Source organism: Mustela erminea, chromosome 5 (assembly GCF_009829155.1).
Source record: "Mustela erminea isolate mMusErm1 chromosome 5, mMusErm1.Pri, whole genome shotgun sequence".
Classification (NCBI taxonomy): domain Eukaryota; kingdom Metazoa; phylum Chordata; class Mammalia; order Carnivora; family Mustelidae; genus Mustela; species Mustela erminea.
This window is the reverse complement of record NC_045618.1, coordinates 113,852,833-113,872,520: the sequence shown is the minus strand read 5'-3', so window position 1 is coordinate 113,872,520 and position 19,688 is coordinate 113,852,833. Positions and strand designations below refer to the sequence as shown.

General features: G+C 36.9%; 1 protein-coding gene across 13 annotated transcripts in view; it reads right to left on the bottom strand.

Annotated features, from left to right (window-relative positions):
- Positions 1 to 6,083: 6,083 nt before the first annotated feature.
- Positions 6,084 to 19,688, bottom strand: part of GPHN (gephyrin) — a 641,293-nt gene continuing 627,688 nt past the window's right edge. For 10 of the 13 annotated variants that reach the window (XM_032344533.1, XM_032344535.1, XM_032344534.1 and 7 more), the window contains 3 exons: positions 18,206 to 18,309; positions 8,404 to 8,500; positions 6,949 to 7,082 (listed from right to left, as the gene is read on the bottom strand). In XM_032344533.1, coding sequence (XP_032200424.1) covers positions 6,949 to 7,082; positions 8,404 to 8,500; positions 18,206 to 18,309 — 335 coding nt within the window. Of the gene's footprint in view, positions 7,083 to 8,403; positions 8,501 to 18,205; positions 18,310 to 19,688 lie in introns of all 13 variants that reach the window. The other 3 variants (XM_032344531.1, XM_032344542.1, XM_032344543.1) reach the window with 1 other exon arrangement.

Below are 19,688 nucleotides of genomic sequence, written 5' to 3'. Positions count from 1 at the left end.
GTCGCATGCAACATTCTTCCTCTCATCATATGAGCACCATTGACTAGATTTCTAATCATCCATTTCTTCATTCAGCAAATTTATTGCATGATCACCCTTTGCCATGTTTTTGTTCTTGCTTCAAGGGCAGGAAACACTTTTGCATAAATCTTCTCTTCTCTTTTCCATGTTGATATTAATTCTGATGTACCTTGATGAAACTCTTCAGTATTATCTCACTTCCATTTTTTAAGGCTATTGGCATATTAAAAAGCGAAGAAATCACAAAAGAGGGAAATAAAAATCATGGTATATTTTAAATGTAGCCATATAAGCAGACTATTCCAACGAGATGCAGTGATAAGTGGGAGCCAGATGAGGGGGCACTTAGTCCATTTTGGAGATTTGGGGATTGGAAGAGTAAAGGTCCAAGCTAAGTCTTGAAAGATTAGCCATCTTGGGCAAAAGCGTGGAGGCCTAAAATGACGTGGTTTGAAGGGGTAACTGCAAATGGTCCAGTGTTACATAAAGCGGGAGGTGAACAGTGGAGTTGGAGGAGGGAGGGGCTATCGCCGGAGGACTTTGAATGTCCTAACTGGGTGCTCGGCCCTCATCTGCTGCAGCAGTTTTCTAACAGAGTCTTAGCCTGAGAAGATTTGTTATGTGGTCTGATCCCTCTAGCAGCAGTGTGAAGGATGGATTTGGGCAGGGCGGTTCTTGGGGCAGAGGAGTGATCAAGGTAGTAGCAGTGAGAATGGAAAGGAGAGGGTTATTTAGTAACTGTTGGTAGAGTTAACAGAATTTGGTGACTAACTGGATGTGGGGAGTGAGAAGAAAAAATGACTCAGAGGTTTCTGGTTTGGGAAACTGGGTAGACTAGAAAACAAAATGCAGACAGAGGAACAGGTGTAGAAGGCAGAGAGAATGAGTTCCTTGTTCACAAGAATCCTTGTCTAGCATGGTGCCTCGTACTCAATGGGTATTTAGCAAATAGTCGACTTTTTTCTTAAACCTTTAGAGGCTTCCCAATGCTCTTAGCAGATGTGACATAAGGTGTGCCTGTATGTAGTATTACACCCAAGAACCTGCACTTCCGTGAGCATGATCTGGCTTCAGTTCTATCTCAGACTCACCCCCGTCGCTCATCATACTCTGTTTCCTTTCTGATGTTGTATGCTTTAAGCCCTTTCCTCTGTTTGAAATGCTCTTCTTTCAATTCTTAACGTGTGGGGCTTATTTTCATTCTTTAGATCTGAGCTCAGATGTCACCTGTTTAGAGACCCCCTTCCCTGTCACTTGATCAGTGATTGTCTCTCAGCTCGAAATCCACCATTGCATTCTGCATTGTGGAGCTGGGGCTGGAACCCTGCCAGCAGTGTCTTTCACCAGCTGCCTTCCTGTTACGTTCAACAATAGGTTACATTAGACTACAGGGATCTTGGAAAGCAGAGGGAGGGAAGAAGGAACTTGTGCTCCTTCCTGTTCCTTTTGCGTTTCTGTCAGTGTTGCCCTGGCAACAGCAACTGGTTCTAGCCCCCATTTCTTCCCCCTACTCAGAATTAGCAGCTGGGCAGTGCCCTTTCCTTAAAGAGTTGAATCCTAGCTCCAAAGGGTCTGACCTTTGACCTTCTAGATTCGGATTACTCCAACCTCTTCCACTTGCTGCCCAGACCCTGTTGTGATAGTTGCTTCCTGTAGTTATTCCTCTGACATTTTAATGTTTCCTTTGTGCTTTTCCATGTCTCTAACACTTATTTAATTTATTCATAAAGTCTCAGTGTGATTTCTTTTTTACTAATGGCTGCACCCTGATGCAACAACCAAATATGATTTAAGCCTCCATCCAGTTACTCTCTAACATATCATCGGATTTTCCTCATAGACTTTTCATAATCTGTATTTCAAATAATTTTTTCTCTAAATCTACGTCCTCCACTTGGATATCAGAGTCTTTGTTTCATTCCTCACTGTAACCTCAGTGCCCAGCTTGGAGCTTGAATATTGTAGGAACTTAATAAATGCTTGTTCAATAAATTGTTGAGTTATTGCAAAAATACTACTGGAGACATAATAGTAGCTGACCATATAAAATGGCCCAAATTGAGCAATTCTTTAACCTTTTTGCTCTAGGTCAAGTTATTAACATTGTAATAATGTAATTCTCTGTTGTAGAGTACAGCTTAATACTTTTTATAAGCAAGTTAGAATGCAATGCATTATTTAACTGAGATCCATCATAATTGGAATAACAAGGTACATAGTTCATTTGCTTTGAATTCTGTACTTACATAAATATCTATTTTCTATATGTGGGAATAATGAAGACTTACCTTGTTATACAGAGTTTCATGAAGATCGAGAGTTGGTTGTATGTTAGGTCCACAAAGTTTTGTTCATTAGCAAATAATTTTAAAAATGAAAGCCATCCAAAGAATCCACTTGTAACATACAACATCACTTAATAGCATTTACTTGGCACAGTCAATCTGCTTATGTTCTTTTTCTCATTGTGTGATATGGTTTGAAACAACTAAAACAGAACCAAAAATGCAGGTTAAAAAGGAACTGCTTGACTTCCATATAGTTATAAGCAAGAATCTGAAGATATCATCTATAGTCTTTTACTTAAGTATCAAATAAGACAAAGATTGTAATACATCATATATGTGTAATTCTAAAATAACTTAGGTCAAATATATGCAAATAGATTAAATGGCATTGACTTCCACTGTGCCAAGTATAACCATTTCATTGAATCTTAAATTTTAAATTAAATTTCCCTTGTATCTACTTCAAATGTATTCAAATATATATATATTTTATATATATATATATAAAATATTAATATATATAATAGGCCCCCAGCATCCTTAAATCCAGCCCTTCCTTTATCTTCTATCTGGCACCTTACTCTTGCATTTTGAATATGCCCAGTACTGTTTTCCTTCTTTCTCAAAACTCACAAACAGAAGTCTTTCTTCCACCTCATCAGTTTAAGCTACCATCTGGTATCTATATTTTCTCATGTACAACTTCCAGATAATCTATATTCACAGTGACTATTTTGCATCCTGGTTTTTGTCCTCAACCCACTATTGAAATTGCACTCTTGAAGCTCACAAATGTTTGCCTAATTAGCAAATCATTTTGAGCCTTCATGCTTGACATTTTTTTTTTTTCTTCCCAGTTGATTATCCTTCCCTCTTGAAACACTCCTTGGTTTTGGGACATTTAATTCTTGGTTTCTTCTCTTCTACAAACTTCTTTTTCTTTCATTCTATTCATGGTCTTTTTCTTCCAACACTTCAAAATATTAGGTGTTTCCCAAGGCCTTGTCCTCTTCTGTTGATCTTTCCCATCCACCCTTATATTTCAAACACCACGACCATGTAAATGATCCCCAAGGTTATATCCAGCCAGTATCTCTTTTGTGAGCTCCTAACCTATACTTTAAATGCCAACAGGATATGCCTACCCTAGTATTCCTCTGGCGTCTCAAACATAGACTCAAACCTATCATCTCCTCCACAAAATTCATTTTTTTGCTAATGGTTTAATATTTTCTCTGTCAGTTAAGACCAAAGAGTTTGATTCATCTCTTACTTCAATACCTTCCTTTCCAGAATGTGGAATCAGTCATAAAACTCTTTCCATTCTTTATGTCCAGAAGCACATTCATCTGTCATGATCGTCCCACCACCATCACTCACACCACTAATATGAAGGCTGTCCTGTGAAGGCTGTCATCACCGCGCCACCTCCCCACCCTCCAGCTGCAGCACCAGATCACTTCTTAACTCCTGTCTCACTCCAGTTCCCCCTAAGCTAATCTGTCTTCCTCAGTGCTGCCAGACCATTTTCCCTAAAAGACAGTTCTGATCCTAACATTTCCCTGATTAGGAGTCTTGAAACAGTTTGATATCTCTAGAATAAATCTATACTCCTTAACCTGGTATTTAAAACTTCTTAGTTTGGGCCTCAAACCCATAATGTACTTTTTTGTTCTTACAAATATATCAGTTTTCTGTTTCTATAGTGTGATCTGTAAGAGTATGGACTCTGATATCAGCGAACCAAATAAACAAAAATCCTTGGCAGGTGGAGCATACATTCTATGATAAAAATAATTATTATTAATTGTCCATAATCCTCTATTTTTGGAATACCCTTCTTCCTGCATCATCATCATCATCATTAAAATTCTAGCCTTCCTTCAAGATCACCAAAATCCCATCTTGCTCCTTGAAATCTTACCTCGAGGAGGCTCTCACTTGAACCCTCCTAACTCTTTAAATCTGAATTATGGTATTTATCATATTCTATATACTCTACCATGTATTACCAAATATCAAGCATATTAAATATTATGGTTACTTGTACATTTTTGTCATTTCCCTTGATGGAGTATAATGTCAGTTGTTATCCCTATACTTTTTTTAAACAGTGGCAGGTGTACCTTGTACCCAAGCATATAGTAGATGCTTAATACATGTTTCTTCACAGAATGCAAGTAAAGAACATTTTGCATGATCTTTCATTTAACTTCTATTAATTAACTTTAAGTTCTTTAAATGAAAATATAAAATATTTAAAATATAGATAGTTCTATTTTCAACTCTGGAAATTTAAAAATATCAGTATCAAATTTTTCTTGTTTACTATTTGGCTTTATTCATCACTATCATTTGACACCTTGTTTACTAGTAGCCCAATTTTTGTTGTTTGATTTGCTAAGTATACCCTACAGGATATTTATTGTCCCTTGTTACCGCCATTACAAAGTGCCTCTAAGAAATACAAATCAAAACCACAATGAGATACCACCTCACACCAATCAGAATGGCTAAAATTAACAAGTCAGGAAATGACAGATACTGAGGATGCGGAGAAAGGGGAACCCTCCTACACTGTTGGTGGGAATGCAAGCTGGTGCAGCCACTCTGGAAAACAGCATGGAGGTTCCTTAAAAAGTTGAAAATAGAGCTACCCTATGACCCAGCAATGGCACTACTGGGTATTTACCTTAAAGATACAAATGTAGTGATCTGAAGGGGCACGTGCACCCGAATGTTTATAGCAGCAATGTCCACAATAGCCAAACTATGGAAAGAACCTAGATGTCCATCAATAGAAGAATGGATAAAGAAGATGTGGTATATATACACAATGAAATACTATGCAGCCATCAAAAGAAATGAAATCCTGCCTTTTGTAATGACGTGGATGGAACTAGAGGGTATTATGCTTAGTGAAATAAGTCAATCAGAGAAAGACAACTATCATATGATCTCCCTGATATGAGGAAGTGGAGAGGCAACATCGGGGGTTTGAGGGATAGGAAAGGAATAAATGAAACAAGATGGGATTGGGAGGGGGACAAACCATAAGTGACTCTTAATCTCACAAAACAAACTGAGGGTTGCTGGGGGGAAGGGGGTCGGGAGAGGGGTGGAGTTATGGACACTGGGGAGGTTATGTGCTATGGAGTGCTATGAAGTGTGTAAACCTGATGATTCACAGACCTGTACCCCTGGGGATAAAAATACATTATATGTTTATAAAAGAATTAAAAAATTAAATAAAAAAAAAAAGAAAGTGCCTCTAAGTTTTTATTACTGGATCCATGTGGACAGTTTATTTTGTTTGTATATTTTCTATGAGTAGCACAGATTTTTCCCATTTTTCACTTCCTTCCTAACATGATAAAAAAAACTTCTAGATACTCACCAGCAATTCTCTGGTTCATTACTTATTCTTTTTCTCCATTCCAAAGAACTGTAGATGTTTGAAATTTGTTTTTATTGCATCTATGATAAGAAATTAGTTTTTTTCTCTGTATCAAGTTTCTTCCCTCTAAATTTGCTTGTTATTCTCTAGCTATGACTGAAAAGACCAGACCAACTGTAGGTTCTCTCTCATATTTTCTAATTTGTATTTTCGCAATGCTGTAGTAAAATACAGAGATAAATTATATCACATTTTCAACCACCTTTATACCACTTACCCTTGACACATCATCTTAACTATTCCTTTTGTCCAAGCAGAACTGCATTAAAACGGCATGACATCTTCTCTTTTTTTAATAACAAGACCAATACAATAGATTTTTAAATAATGATCAAGGATTTTTTTTATTCATTAAGTTTCAGTATCATTACAGAAAATGTTATGGTACAGAGTTGTTTAACATTATTTTTCTTTGCTCTTGATTTCCACATGAATGCTGGTAACACTAATATCTGTACAAGATCAGTCTTTGATTTTATTTTTTGTTCTGTACAATTTTAAATGTATTGGTTAAAAAGGCTGTCAGCACTTAAGGAAGCAAATTTCCCCCCCAGTTTGTTTATTCAAATAAAAGGTATCCAGTTACTGCCCAAGAGTACTGTGCCTTGAGGCTACTGGGGGGAGGCACCTCCCCATGCTCTGCAGGGGAGGGTTCTCCCTGAGGCAGAACAGGGCCTCCACCCAGTCACTCTTCTGTTGGCACTGTGCACATAAACACGAGATACATGATAAAGAACAAGCAAAAGCTCTCTGAAAAGCGTTATGAAGCATACTAAGAAGGGAAATCCAAGTGTTGCCTACGCTAGTATAAATAAGCAGACAGCCTTGATTAAGAGCATAATTAGTTGTATTTTAAAGATGAGAAAAACACAAGTTCTGCAGGCACCTACTGCTGTCTACTAAAAGCTATCGCTATCAGACCTAGCATTGAACACACAAAGCAATTTGCAGGAAAGGAAAAATTTGCTTTGATATTATCAGAATAGAGTTGTCTGTTAAGATTTATTTTTAGGTGTTTTTTTCTTTAAAAGGTATTTAAATTCTTCTGAAATATAGTTCAAGATGTTGACTATACAGATCAACTTTTATCCAAATCAGAAAAACTAGCTGTGCCGTTGCATATTACAGGATACAGTCAATGATATGTGGACATGCATCAAAGCTTTCTTGCTCTGGTGACCATCATAGCCGTCCAATGACCATGACATCCACCACCTCGCCCTTGTGGAGCTCCACATACTGCTCTGTCTTTGGAGGTAGCATCAACAACCCGTTGGCACTGCGCATGCTCATCAGACGGCTGCTCATCTGATTACCTAGAAAGAAAGATCTCATTACAGCAGCAACATCACAGTGCATACAGTTGGGAGTCCTTGCAGTTCTTTTCAAAATAAACACCAAGGAACAGAAACACAGGTCTTCGAGAGGAAGAGAGAAGATCAGGCTTCCCCTAGGAAGGGGAGCCTTGCTACTGTATCTTACTTCCTTGTCACAAACTTTAAAAATAAACATTAGAAATTACTGCTTCAAAGAACAAAACAGGATTTTATAGCACTATGCAAAATGCCACCGAATTTTTCAGTTCAGGCTAAAATGTTATGTGTGTCTGAAAAGAGAGGTTTTTAAAACTTATTTTTAAAAAGACAATAACCATTTCTTTAGTGTTTACTAAGTGCTGGACAGCACAGCGGGTAGTTTCCTTAACTATCCTATTTCATTTGTATAAAATTCAAAAGGGGTTAGGTAATTTGCCTATGGTCCTACTAACTAGTTGGTGGCCAATTTGAATGCAAGTCTGAAGGAAACACTGCCTATGTATTCACTGCCTATGTTAACTGATATTTGCACTTGATAGGACCTTTGTTTAAAGGGTAATACAGTTTTTCTGGAGACACATCAAAAGTTAGGTAAATATGACTAGAATACTTGAGAATAAAAGTTTAAAGTCTAGAGGAGGTAACTAAAGAACTCTTGAGTTACCAATATTGATTTCTTAGTCCTTAAACTTTACCAATATCTAAGATATAATAGAGGCTACAGAGAATCCCATTATAATTGAGCTTGAATCTCACATTACAGGGTAGCATAATCATAGTACCCTCCTTTTTCTACAACCAAACTTTTATACTCAGGACTTAGAGGTTGAACATATACATAAAAGCCTTCGATAACTCTTGGGAAGCCTGGGTGGCTCAGTCAGTTTACCAGCCGCCTTCGGCTCAGGTCATGATCCCAGGGTCCTGGGATTGAGTACCACATCGGGCTCCCTGCTCAGCGGGGAGCCTACTTCTCTCTCTGCCTCTGCTACTCCCCCTGTTTGTGTGCTCTTTTTCTCTGACAGATAAATAAATTAAATATTTAAAAAAAACTTCCATAATTTTAGAATTATATTTCAAAAGTGTATCTAGAAAATATGGTTCAATGGAATAAGTAAACCTTTATTTAAAAAATTTGTTTTTACTCTTGTTTTCTTCTTACGTTGTGCTGTTTGGGAATAATTTAACTCATCTACTCTTTCAAAAAGGACAATGTATAACAATTACAAAATTAGGTATATCCAAGGAAGAGAGGTTATACATAGTTTTGTGTTTTAACAGGATACATGCATAGAAATACCCACCGGTATGAATGACTAACCTGTACTCTGTGCCCAAGGCAGTGGTTCTTGGTGATGCCAAGTCAGTATACACCGATGGTATTCTGGGCGAGGGTCCAGTTTTACATCACATGATAACTATAGAATACACAATAAATGAAAACAAACTCGATCACCTGATCATCTCTTAAAACTACAGGGTGGTGGGAGTTGTGCAAAGAATAAAGTAGACATGAAAAATATCCTGGCATTCTGCTGTTTCCACCACTGCCACCTTATGTTCCTAATACAGGAAGTCCAGAGGCTGGGTTGCTCTGGTGAAAAAGGCTAAGAAGATGGTATTCATAGTGGGGAAAAGGGCAGATGAAAAAGATAAGGTCTATCTTTGAAGTCTAATTTTATGGGTTGATAGTACAGATTACCTCTGATTTATAAATTGAAAAATCAAAGCAAAAATTTTTTTCAAGCAGATTTTTTTTTAACATTGAAAATAAAATAAATAGAACTAAACAAACAAGTAAGCTCAATATCCATTTATATGTCTGTCAATCTGTCTATCCCTATAATAAATATTTACTGAGACACTTTTTAGCTACCCATTCTTATACCTACCTTTAAAATAAAAGGGCTAATTATCTTTTCTCTTGAATATTTCCCTAGTGTCCCAATATTGAGATACAATTTTGTTTAAAGCAAATAAAAGTAGTCTATTCTAAAAGTTATACTATTTTTGTTTAGCACATCAATGGTACTAAAAGAATTCCTATGAATGAGTCTTTGCTGGGCATCTTTCTTATCTTTCCAATAAGGACAAAATCCTCTCTAACATAGCAACTTCAGTTTATACACAATATGGAATGACTAACTAACCTTTAATCTAGAGCCATGAAAAAAATCTATTTCATTAAATTTACCCTGAAATCTGATCAATTAAATTGATAATGTGTTGGTCCCAGGTGCCTAAGAGGTATCCCCTGAATGAGCTAATACAGTGTATAATTATGGACTATAGTCCATCAAAGATTAGTTCAATGTTAGTGAATATAAGACTTGTTCATTTTCCATTAGCATAATGTTACTCTACCTTAAAATGGTCCAGAAACCCTTTATCCAACTAAAACAGGTATTACTTAGACCAGTGATAAAATATAATTGAAGATCCTAGAAATTTTGATTTAAGTAAGTCTATCTTCAATCCATTCTGTTTACGCTGTTTTTATTTATTATTTATTTATTATTAACATATAATGTATTATTAGCCCCAGGGATACAGGTCTGTGAATTGCCAGGTTTACACACTTCGCAGCACTCACCATAGCACATACCCTTCCCAATGTCCATAACCCAATCACCCTCTCTCTACCTGTTTACACTGTTTTTAAACATTCTAATTATTCACTCTGACAATCCCTGCTTTTCCTCTGAAATCCTGAATAAAATTCAATTTTAAGGTGTTTTTCCTTGATTAAATCATATGCAAAATTCATATGAATAAATCATATGTTCATATAATTTGAGTTTATATGACTAAATTATATATTCATATGAATAAATTCATATCTACTGAGGTGTAACTTGCCATTATTCCTAAATTATTGTGTGCTTATTTTGATGGCAAAAATGTCTCTTTTTCAGTTCCTCTCTGTGTGTATGGGTGTTCTCCAGAATGAAACTACAAGAGCCATTCCCATGGCTGTGTTAATTGCTAAGTGTTTAAGCAGATTTTTTCCCTCAGCAAAGGCACAGACTGGCTCTCGGTAGTTTGGTGGGACAAACACCAGGATGGGATGGTATCTGAAAGCTAGGTTTGACTCCTACTTGTACTCCTAATGGATGTGTTGTATTAGCAAATTATTTTGCTTTCCCGTACCAGTTTGTTCATCTACAAAATGGGATTGTTTGTTTTAAAGGAAGATATTTGTGGTAATTTAAGAAACAAGAATGAATTACAGCAAGAGATGAAACTGACTAGATTTTTATGGTATTTTACTAAAACACAGAATACCTTATTAGCCAATATATTTAGTTGTACTGACATTATAGTTCTGGCATATTATATCACTCAGCTTCAGAAACCATTTACTATGAGTGTCAGTGCTTATAAGAATGATGTACATGAATGAGTAAACACACACTTTTTTTTTGGTAAAAAAATTGATGTTTCACTTCAATGACTTCTTCTATTCATTCAAAATTGAAGTGGGCTGTGGACTCGGACTGTTTCCTCTGTTTCCTTTTGAATATTTTTCTGACATGCAATAGTCACTCAAGAGACAAAACTGTATTATGTGGTTTAGTATTATATGGTGTAAATATTAACATGTAAATATTTATGGGAGAAAATTAGAAAAAAAAAAGTCAACAGAATAAGAAGACAAGCCACAAACTGGGAGAAAATATTTGTAAAAAACATCTAATGGAGGCCTGTTATCCAAAATATACAAAGAATTCTTAAAACTCAATTATAAAACAACTTGATTAAAAAAATGGGCAAGGAGGGGCACCTGGGTTGCTCAGTTGGTTAAGCGACTGCCTTCAGCTCGGGTCATGATCCTGGAGTCCCAGAATCCAGTCCAGTGTCAGGCTCCCTGCTCAGCAACGAGTCTGCTTCTCCCTCTGATCCTCCCCCTTCTCATGATCTTTCTCTGTCATTTTCTCTCTCTCTCTCAAATAAATAAATATTTTCAAAAAGTGGGCATGGGGCACCCAGGTGGCTCTTGATTTCAGCTCAGGTCATGATCTCAGGGTTGTGAGATGGAGCCCTGAATTGCGTTCTATACTCAGCAGGGTGTCTGCTTGAGATTCTCTCTTCCTCTCCCCTCCCTCTGCCCCTGTGTGCACTCTTTCTCAAATAAATAAATAAACAAATACACAAATCTCTAAAAAAATATGGGTGAAAGACCTCAACATAGAGGTTAAAGAACACATACAGATGGCAAGTAAGCATATTAAAAGATATTCAACATCATATGTCATTAGGGAATTGCAAAAAATGAAAACAATGAGATATCATTATACACCTACCAAAGGCTAAAATGCAAAATTCTGGCCACATCAAATCCTGGTGAGAATGTGGAGGAATTGGAACCCTTATTCATTCCTGGTAGGAATGCAAAATGGTATAGCCACTCTGGAAGATTGTTTGGTAGTTTCTTAACAAATTAAACATACTCTTACTATTAAATTTAGCAATTGTGCTCCTTGCTATTTACCCAACTAAATCGAAAATTATGTCCACACAAAAACCTGCACATGGGTTTGTAGCAGCTTTATCCATACTTTCAAAACCTGGAAGTAATCAAGGTGTCCCTCGGCAGGTATATGGATAAATAAATGGTGGTACACCCAGACAATGAATATTATTGAGCACTAGAAAAAATGAGCTATGAATCCATTAAAAGATTTAGAGGAAACATACAGGCATATTGCTAAGTGAAAAGAGTCAGTCTAAAAAGGCCACATAATTTTGGAAAAGACAAAACTATGGAGATAGTAAAAAGATCCAAATTAACATGGAGGAAGGGATGAATAGGCAGGACCTAGAAGGTAATTTTAGGGCAGTGAATCTAATCTGTATGACAGGACAGCGGTAGATACATGTAATTATACATTTGTCAAGACCCTCAGAATACACAACACCAACAGGGAACCCTTGGTAACCTTGTGTGGTAATGATGTTATCAGTGTAGGTTTATCAGTTATAACGAATGTGCCACCTTTGGTGCAGAGGTCAACAGTGGGAGAGGTTATGCATGTGTGAGGACAGGGGATATGTGGGAACTCTCTGCACTTTCCATTTAGTTTTGCAGTGAACCTATATCTAAAAAATAAAATTTATTAACTAAAAAAAAATAATATTTTGTTCTTCCTTTTTGTCCTGCCCATCTTATAGAGAAGTGATCTTACAGAATTCACAGAGTAAATAATTAATTGCAAATACAGTGGAATAATTTTATTCCTAGCTGTTAATATGATATTAAAAGGGCACAAAGATGCTAAGTAATCAACCTTTTTTAGGGACATTGAAAAAGGCTTCACAGGGGATGCGGTATCTGAGTTTTATGACTAAGGCATCTTGATAGCTGAGAAAGGAAATGGTAGTGGTTGGGGAAGAAACTTCTAGGAAGGGGAATAATCACAGGCACAGGCAGGGGATCTCATATCCATTCTGGAAGCAGTAAATGGTTTAATATGGTGAGAGTGCAGGATGAGATGCTAATGAAGCTGGAGGGGAAAAAAGGCCTTGGGATAAAGGGCCTCCTATGTTCACGTGGGGAAGTTTGGATTTAACCCTGGGGTCATGGGAAGATGGAAGCATTTTAGTCAGAGAAGCTTACATGATTAGAGTTAGATTGGAGGTTTAAGAGGAGGCAAGATTAGAAGAAGGGAAATCGTTAAACACGTCAGGGGTTATAATCTAGTAACTGTTGGAGCCAGGTTTATTCAAAGTCAGGTTTATTTGTTTACATAAGTCAAGGGATATGGATGGTGAAGGCAGTTTTAGGAGAATGTTGAAGGTCTGAAAGGCTGTAGAAACGAATGGAAGAAGTTGATCCATAGGATATAAAGGGATCACAAGGGGAATTCGGGTCCCTGATGAGGTTTGTAAATTGGAAGTGATAGTGTGAACAGCTGTAGACTCTTCTCTAGTTGTGGCCTAGAAATAAAAGTGAAGGATAAAGAAGGGAGGATTGATCCAAGTTTGTGGATTTTTAGAGTGGGCTATTGTGGAAGGAAGAGGCAAAAATAAAAAGTTGACTGCCTGACATGCTACACTACAGGATTTAGGTTGGATGAGGAAAGTGACAAAGCCAGAGGGGCTTAAGGACTGATAGAAAAGTGTAGAATTAAAAGGAGTATTTATACCCTTTTATATCTATGGATAGGTAACTTGCTGTTTTTCCTAAATTGTACACCACTTGGTGATTTTGAGATGGAGTACTTCAGGTATTGAAAAAGGATGTATGTGTGAGTTGCTGAAGTGGAAATAAAGGTATTTAGAATTGTGGAAATAAAGCAACTGACAGTAAGAGGGGAGGTACAGAGGTAGACTATGAGACACTTGCCAAAGACCTGAATGTCACTGGAAGGTTTGATGGCAGTGAGCTCCAAAAGATTCAGGGGAATAGTTGGGACTCAGGACTGTATAGATTGGAGAAGAGAGTTTGTGAGAAAACAGATGACGAAAGAGGATTCTCTGTGGGTGGGAGCCCGAAATAACATGCTCAAGGCCCTGGTTGGTCCTGGGGGCCTGGACTTGGCACCAATCTGGTCAAAGCTTCCAAAGTATGGTTATGGCAGCTTTACACTAGCTTTTTAGATAAGTACTATGAAGTTGTGAGGCAATGATTTCATTAGTCTCCCAGAGAGATGCTTACCTATCTTTTTTTAAACCGTAAGCTGTAATATTCTCATAAAACAGGCATCCAATATATCTTTTGATGATCAATGACTGCTCTTGTCACAATAAACAAGCATATTTCTCTCTATAGTTGCAAATACCTTAGTAATTTTCTATTTCTTAAGAGATTTTATTTATTTATTTGACAGAGAAGGGGAGAGAGAGAGAGAGAGCACAAGAAGAGGGAGCAGGAAAGGGAGAAGCAGGGAGACCAATGTGAGATTGATCCCCGGACCCTAAGATCGTGATCTGATCTGAAGGCAGATGCTTAACTGACCCAGTAATTTTCAAACAAAATAAAGATTTTGTTAAAGTTTTTTTGTATTTTACTGTTTATGACAGCAGAGAGAAAGCATTCACCAAGTTCTTACAGCAGGAGGTCAGTAATGTTCAAGAGAAGAGAGTAAGATGGAAAAATTAGAATAGTCCAGTAGAGTTCAACATGCCCATACTCTCCCAGGATATGCTGACCTGGTCCCATGGGAGATGAAAATATTTTCCCTTTCCCTTCTCTTAATCACTACCTGAGGCAGGCTATCAATAGTATAGGAGTTATCTCAGGTATGTTTCTGGAGAAAAAAGTTGACAACAAGGAGAATATAGGGTACTTTGAAGGGATATTAAGGAAATACATTAAGGAAACAAAAGTATATCCTTTTGTAGAAATATTAGGTTACTAATTCAATGAATTAAGATTATGTTTCTTATTGTCTACTGAAAACCAGAAGTATTTTAACTTCAACCATAACTGACCAAGGACATAGGGAAAGTGTTTATTCTAAATTGATGTTTGTTAGAATGCATAAATATAAAAGGGTGACATTTTTTTGTGCTGATCTTTTAAAATAATGCATCATTGCTCTAACCATAGGCCAGCTGCCTCAAATACAGCACTGTGAGTTACTGACACCAGCATTTAACTATTTAACTAGTGAGGTGATTACCTCACTTCCTGAAAGCAGTAAGGATTGGGAGAGGCCGTGATTATGGCAACCATTTTGGAGAACAGTAATAAGTGGTATCTGTATGCTGCGTATTGGCTGGTCAGAATATTGAAACAACAGGTTTTACCATGTTTCAAGAAAGTGAATAAAGTTATGTTCTAAAAGTGGCAGTTCTGGGGCGCCTGGGTGGCTCAGTGGGTTAAGACTGCTTTTGGCTCAGGTCATGATCTCAGGGTCCTGGGATAGAGCCCCACATCGGGCTACCTGCTCTGCAGGGAGCCTGCTTCCCCCCGCCCCCTCTCTGCCTGCCTCTCTGTCTACTTGTGATCTTTCTCTCTCTGTTGAATAAATAAAATCTTTATATATATATATATATATATATATAGAGAGAGAGAGAGAGAGAGAGAGAGAGAGAGGCAGTTCTGTCAGGAAAAGAGTGGGGAGGATTTTCGGAGTTAAAAACAAAAGAAGTCAACAGCCAAACACACTGAGGATCCATTCTGACAGTCCCAGTGACGCTGCTCTGTGGGAGAAAGGAGTTTGACTGATTCTTAGACCAACTGTCAATTCCATGAGGTGACAGGAATGAGCAGCGGTGTGAACAATGTGCCAAGGACACTCTCTTTAGTAATCACTGTTGTCAGTAAGGATAGCTGCCACAATGTCAGTTTTAAAGAAGAGACGGTGAATGTTAAAATGAAAAATAAAGATTCATAAGAATCATAAGAATTTCTCAAAAATGGGAAAGATTCATAAGAACTCTGCAAAGTCAAAGAGAAGTCCTCATTTTCTCTCTTACAACAATGTGGATTTTTCTTATTTCATAAATAGCTAATATGAAAATAGTGAGCAAATTCATATTACTGTTAAGATGTCTAAGCTTTATAACTCTGACCTTCTGATTTGATCAGAATACTTCTTGTTCATTGATAGCTTTTTTCTTCTTTTTCCATTAAATTTAAAATAAGACAACTGCTAGGATTATTGAAACAAAACCCCCAAATAATTTGTTTTCAGAAATATCTCGTTGAACTTTTATTAAACTTTTAAGAAAAGGAGGATATCCCTTCATATACTAGTCTACAAAATCTCAGTATTTAAAAGGTCAATGTTAAGAATATCTGAAGCCTAGATTTTCTTAATGTTTTAACCTGTATATTCTCACACTAATATTTTATTAATATTTCTTCTTCCTCTTCTATGCCTTGTGTTCTTCCTGTTAACTAGTCATAGTTATTCTGTCATATCTGATAACAGTTTAGGTATTTGAAAAAATGAATGTATACATACAAAAGATTAAATTGGGACTCCTTTTTTTACACAATACACAGAAATCAACTCAAAATGGATTAAGGACTTATAGTAAAACCTGAAACTATAAAACCAGAAGAAAATATACAGGAAAAGCTTTTTGATTGATCTTAGCAATGATTTCTAAGATTTGACACCAAAAGCATAAGCAATGAAATAAAAATTAGACAAGTGGAACTACATCAAGCTAGAAAGCTTCTGCACCGCAATGGAAACAATAGTATGAAAAGAGAACCGAGGGAGTAGGAGAAAATATTTAAACCATCCATATGATAAGGTTTCTATCCTCACAATATATAAGAATCTCTTACAATGCAATAGTGAAAAGATAATCTGATTTTAAAATGGGCAAAGAGGGGGCACCTGGGTGGCTCAGTGGGTTAAGCCTCTGCCTTTGCTTGGGTCGTGATCTCAGGGTCCTGGGATCGAGCCCTACATCGGGCTCTTTGCTCAATGGGGAGCCTGCTTCCTCATCTCTCTCTCTGCCTGCCTGCCTCTCTGCCTACTTGTGATCTCTGTCAAGTGAATAAATAAAATCTTGGGGAACAAAAAATGGGCAAAGGGGTTGAATAGACATTTCTCTAAAGAAGATATACAAATGGCCACTAGGTATATGAAAGAGCGCTCAACATAACTGATCTCAGGAAAATGCAGATCAAAATCACAATGAGATACCATCTCACAACTGTTAGGATGGGTATTATAAAAACAACAACACAAAAGGTAAGTATTTCAAGGATGTAGAGAAACTGAAATACTTATATAACGGTAGGAATGTAGAACAATTCAGCCACTAGTGCTTGAGGGAGACAGTATGAGGTTTCCCCTCAAATTAAAAAGGGAACATATGACAGAGCAATTCTATTTCTGGGTATGTATCTTAAAGAACTGAAATCAGGATTTCAAAGCGATAGCGACACTCCCATGTAGCATTATTCACGACAGCCAAAATATGTAAACAACTCAAGTGTTCATTGATAGATGAATGGAGGAGAATGCTATATTAATACAATGGAATATTATTCACAGATTTAAAAAAGAAAGATATCATACCATTTGTGGCAACATGGATAAACCTAGATTACATTATGCTAAGTGAAATAAACCAGTCACAGAAGGATAAATACTGCATGGTTCCACTTACAGGAGGTGCCTATTTAAAATAGTCAGTCATGGAAGCATAGAATAGAATGGTGATTGTCAGAGGCTGAGGGGAGGGGGCAATGGGGAGTTGTTGCTCAATGGGTATAAATTTTCTCTTCTGCAAGGTGAATGAGTTCTAGAGATCCCTTATACAACATAGTACCTATAGTAGACAACATGGTATTCTGCACTTAAAATGTGTTAAAAGGGTAGTTCTCATGTTAAATGTTCATACCACAAATCAAACACATAAAAAACAAAACCACAAAAAAACAAAGGAAAATTGATGGAGGTATTGGGTATGTTTAGTAAGTTGACTGTGGTGATGATATGGACATATGCATACGTCCAATTTCATTAAAATGCTCAATTTTTTGTATATCAGTTGTATCTCAATTAAACTTTTAAAAGATAAATGGCTTGAGGTAGGTTCTATTGCCGAGAAAATTGTTCATTAGTTATACAGAAAGTGTGTTATGTAATCAGTGGATTAGTGTTGGTGGAGAAGGAGACTCTAATTTCTGGGTGACTTTTACTATAAGCATAATTCCTCAGCCTTAATTCTCCTTTTCCACACAATGTGTGTGGGATTTCCTTCCACAGAATTTCCTTCTGATTCACTAGTCTTCTAGTCCATTGATTATCTCTTTCTGGACTATTTAAAATTTATCAGTGAGGTCCCAGAAAAAGCGAGCAGATAAATTGCTGTCCTGGGTGAGTTTGCATAATGGAAAGGGAATTCTTGTCCCTTTTCGGTTTAGTTTTAAGGTAGTGCTAGTCTCATTCTAGTTACTGTTTTATCATTACCTATCCACTTTTGTATGGATTCTAGCTGGAGAAAATGATTCATTCTAGAAGTCGTGGAATAATTTGGGCTGGGAATAAAAGGGACCCTTTCCTATTTTCTATCATGAAGGGGGGAATATAACCACATTTTCCCTCAAAACTAATATAAAATTTTAGATGTTTTGGGCAGTTGGGAAATCATATCCCTAATTGTTATTAGGCTTCAGTTTTGGTTCCTGGTCATTTAGGTAACATTACCCTGGCTTTGATGATGGTGGGCCGAGGATCCAAGATGCCCTGCATCTTTCTCAGTGCAGGCACAACAAAGAGATTGCAGGTGACCACGGCTGACACAGGATTTCCTGAAAGTCAACCAAGCAGTTATTTATAGTATACATACAAATATTTGTCAAATAATTCTGTTTATACCTTCATTCATCATAGTGAGGTGACTAACCACTAGTCTTCCCTCTTCTAAATCCCAAAGGACTCTAGAATAGAGCCACAATCAACCAAATGCCACAGAATGTATAAACATGAAGTCTACCAGTGAAATGCAGAAATTTCTGATTCCCAGAAGCTGTTTACACCATTTATTTCCACTTTTCTGAGAACTACACATTAAAAGCCATTACCAATCTTGATAAATTTTAAAGCAGATTCTACTCGCTGTTTTTTAAGATGTTTTAAAATTGCCATAGTAATACATGCTCAGGACAAAAACATTTAGAAATAGGTTAAGCATAAAGAAATGTATCTATAATCCCCCTCTACCCAGAAATTTCTTTATATTAAAAAAAAAAACTAAATGATTTAAGACACAAAGGACTTGAAGATAAATACTGTTATGGAATGAATTGTGTCCCTACAAATTCGTATGTTGAAGTTTAGCACCCAATATAACTGTATTTGTAGATACTAGGGCCTTTAAAAGGTAATCAAAGTTGAATGAGGTTTAAAGGTGAGGTCCTAGTCCAATGAGACTGGTGTCTGTATAAAAAGAGGAGAAACACCTCGAGTGCACATACACAGAAGAAAAGTCACATAAGGACATGGTGAGAAGGTGTCCATCTGCAAGCCAGGAAGAAAGACTCAACAGAAACCAGCTTTGCTGGCATCTTGGTCTTAGACTTTCAGTCTCCAGAAGTGTGAAAAAATATATTATCTGTTGGTCTGTGATACTCTGTTATGGCAGCCTTAGCAGACTAATAAAAATACCAAATTCTTTTAAAGTTATAATAAAAAACTAGAGTTCCTGGGTGGTACAGTCAGTTAAGCACCTGACTCTTTGTTTTTGGCTTAGGTTGTGATTTTGGGGTTGGGAGTTCGAGCCCCACATCTGGCTGCGTGCTCAGTGTGGAGTCTGCTTGAGACTCTCTCCCTCTGGCCTTGCTGTCCCTTGCTCTTTCTCTCTCTCAAATAAATTAATCTTAAAAAAAAGTTATAAGAAAAAATTGAGGAATTCAGTTATACCTTTTCAAGAAGAAATCTGTGTGTGTCATGCACTTTCAAGGAAGGAAGAGTAGGCTATGAAAAAAATGTGCTGAGAATCACAGATTTAGTTTCTTGTGTGGTACTGTTAACTAAATAAACTGAGCAACACTTTTTTGTTCAGGGAAAGTACCAAACCTTTCAGAACCTAATTTTACTCTTCCACAAAATGAAGTAGATACATAAGTCTTTTAAACTGCTTTAAAAGTTATCAAGATTAATAATGGCTTTGAATATAATCATGGAAAGC